Here is a 3,303-nt window from a genome sequence, read left to right as displayed (position 1 = left end):
CTCTTAAGACTTTTAAAAGTCACATAAAAACTTCTTTAATTATTTTTTATAGTAACAAAAGGCACCTTATATTTAAAAAAAAAATTCTTTAAAACTAATGTATTAGCATCATATCTATGGTTTTTAAATAATTAAAAAATTTTAAAGAAAATTTGCATTATAAAATTATTGAAATTATGATTAGTTAATTTTGTTATACAACGATAAGGGAGCATTCTATTTATGACATTCCTTGCACCAATTTGTTTTTCTCTCTATTATTAAATTGAATAAATTACTTACTATATTTAAATACCAAAAAACTATTTTGAATTACTAATCCCATAATTATCAACATAAATTAAAATTAAATAGGTTTTTAACAAATATACATTTTTTTAGTAATATTAACTTGTCTAATGAATTTTCGACCGACATTTGTTGGTTATGCAATTCAAAGGGTAAATCACCAATGGTCAATATATTATTATTATTATTATTATTTATTTATCAATGCAAACGAGTTTGAAGTTTGAACTATACAATGAAAGTTAAGACATTTGATATTTCACATTTCTTTTCGTCATCATCTTTTATTGCATACGCCGAAAAAAAAATCTCTCAAAAAAGAAAAAATATCATGGGAGATATTTCAACAATTAAAGTCTAATGTTAAAAGTCTTCCTTTCAAACATTCAAAAGGGCAAACAAATATATACACAATATGACAAATAGATTATATTGGGATCGATATTGAATTTAATAAATAAAAAAAACAGTCAACGATTTAAAAGTCAACATAGTGGAAATGACGTGCACAGCCACGGCTCACAGAATCAAAATGCTAGGTGCTAACCCCATTCCCTTCTATATCGGCTCCGACGTTGGCGCCGCACCTCCTCTCGCCTCCTGCCTCGCACGTGGTCGGTGTACTCATTGCCCGCTGCCCGTTCCTTTCTCCACGCTCTTCCCTCTTCCTCAAAACCCTCTGCCCGACCTGCCCGAACACTCCACCCCAACTTCGCCCTATAAATCCAGCGCTGCTTCTCTTTTACCAAAACCCTAATCATAGTGTCTTCTCATTTCACGATGGCCAGGCTCACCTTTGCCGTTGCCGTTATCTTCTTCTTCTTCGCCGTCTCGCACGCCCGAACGCCCTTCGACTTCCTGGAGAATGACGCCGTCGGTCGTCAGACGCAGAACGCCTTCCCGGACCCCGACGCCAAGCCCACAATCCTCCTTCCCAGTGAGAACCCCGACGCCGTCACTGCCGACGACGCTAAACCGCTGCAATCAGCCGAAGATCTGCCGGAATCAGAGACCGATTTGACCGATACCGTCACATCAGTGCCGTTGACGCTGATCAACTTCCGTCCGATCAACCGCCGCCCGATGCGACCGATGCCGTTCCGCCCGTTCCACCCGCTCCGCATCGGCCACCGCTGCCGCCACCACCACTTTAACCCGCACATGACGAGATTCCCCGTCTTCCGCGAGGTGCCGTACGGCGACGACATGTTGACATCGGGAGAGGAATTTGAACCCGTGGAGTATCGCGGCGACAACGGGCAACGGATCCCGGCGAGGCGAGTGAGGTTCCCCCATAGCAGGCCGGCATTTCCGCACCCGCACCACCACCACCACCACCATCACCACGATGAGGACGGGGCGTTCGGGTGGGGGAAGTTCCGGAGGGGGCCGTTTCGAGTGGTGGAAAGAGAAGATAGGGGGAGGGAGGAGGAAGAAGGTGGATTTCTGAATCGCATTCGGGAGATCTTCAACCGATTTTAGGGTATGGATTCAGATTACGATCATAAAAAAAAAAAAAGAAGTTTGGGAATTTTGGCATAAGATCTTGAGGGGATGCACCATGTGTTTGTGTACATACCTCGATCGATCCATCGATCTATAGTTCTAGGCCATCTTCCTAGCTCATTGTGTTGTTGGGGGAAGATTGCTGTTTGTGTAATAATTTTGTATCAGATTGAGATATCCATGGACATTGATGATCTCATCTGAGTTTATCCTTCTTGTTTTGTGCTTATGTATATACGCATATACAGTGTTATACAGTGGTGTGGATTGGTTTTATATTGGCCATGCTTGAATTTGTTTGCATTTCATTTTATGTTCTCTCTTGAATTGTGATTCCTCCCCAAACCCTAGGAATATAGCTTGATTTCTTTTGGATCTCAGATTTTGTTTTGTTTTTTTGTTTTTTTTGTTTTTTTTTTGGGAAGAAGAAAAAGGGGAAAAGAAAGAGAATCTTCTCTATCCCTAAAATAGTCTTTGGTATCCTTTTTAGAAAATGTCAAATTTATATTTATTCGGATATTCCTGATAATTATTTCTGAATATTCTTTTGTTCAGACAGACTTTCAATTTGAATTTGGATAATATATAATATAAAATTATGTTAAAATTTATTAAAGTCTACTCAAATTTAAATTTAAGATATAAAATTATGTTCTCAAATACTATTTTGTTTTATGTTTGGAGGAACTAGAAAGATTTTGATTTTGATTTGTATTGGATTTGAATAAAAAAAAATATAAAATTATATTAATTTTTATTTAGATGCATCCAAATTTGGATTTAAGGTTTGAAATTTATGTTCTGTAGTGTTAGAATTGTTTGGTTTGCAACATAAAAAAATATTCTCATTAAAAACATTTTTGAGCTCTCATTTTCAGAATTCAATATTTTTCAGTTTTTGAAAATGACACTTGACGTCCGTGCTTTTATAAACTATCAAAAAACTCCCTAAAGTTTAAATTTAATGAGAAAACAAACCTTCTGACTAATTAACCTTAGTCAATGAATCGATGATAAGTATATATGAAAAGTGAATAAAATGAAAACTTTGTCATTTTTTTTATTCACTTGTGATTAGATAGCTTAAAAAAATAATATTAATTTAACAAATAATTTATTTTTAAAATTATTCAATTAAGTATAATATGTTATGAAAATTGAACTCGTAAATAAATTGGACACTTAGTTATCAAGTAAACTAACTTGATTAGTTCGGGTTAGTTGACATAAGTATGATAATATAATTAAATTATTATTTAAAAAAATTAAATATATGTAAAATAAATAATTTAATAATTCAAACAAACTTAAATAATTTTATTGTTCCAAAAATTGTTATATATAATTTGCATGCAAATTAAATGACTAAATATACCTTTAAAATTAAAATATAGTTTAAAAATTGATTCATATCAATCAGTTGATCTAATTGTCACTCATTTTTTGAGTTTAATTAAATCCATATTGTTAGAATTGCTGTGATCCCAAAAGGGGGGTAAATTGGGTTTT

General features: G+C 34.8%; 1 protein-coding gene across 1 annotated transcript; it reads left to right on the top strand.

The window, feature by feature from the left end:
* Positions 1-822: 822 nt before the first annotated feature.
* Positions 823-2,070, top strand: LOC131158425 (uncharacterized). The gene has a single exon (XM_058113286.1). The coding sequence runs from the start codon at positions 1,069-1,071 to the stop codon at positions 1,768-1,770; it is 702 nt and encodes a 233-aa protein (XP_057969269.1). The 5' UTR covers positions 823-1,068; the 3' UTR covers positions 1,771-2,070.
* Positions 2,071-3,303: the final 1,233 nt, after the last annotated feature.

Source organism: Malania oleifera, chromosome 6 (assembly GCF_029873635.1).
Source record: "Malania oleifera isolate guangnan ecotype guangnan chromosome 6, ASM2987363v1, whole genome shotgun sequence".
NCBI lineage: Eukaryota > Viridiplantae > Streptophyta > Magnoliopsida > Santalales > Ximeniaceae > Malania > Malania oleifera.
Note: the sequence above shows the minus strand (reverse complement) of the source record. Positions and strands in the feature narration are given on the sequence as shown.

Coding starts and splice junctions, on each gene's coding strand:
- LOC131158425 (XM_058113286.1), top strand. CDS start 1,069: ATGGCCAGGCTCACCTTTGCCGTTGCCGTTATCTTCTTCTTCTTCGCC.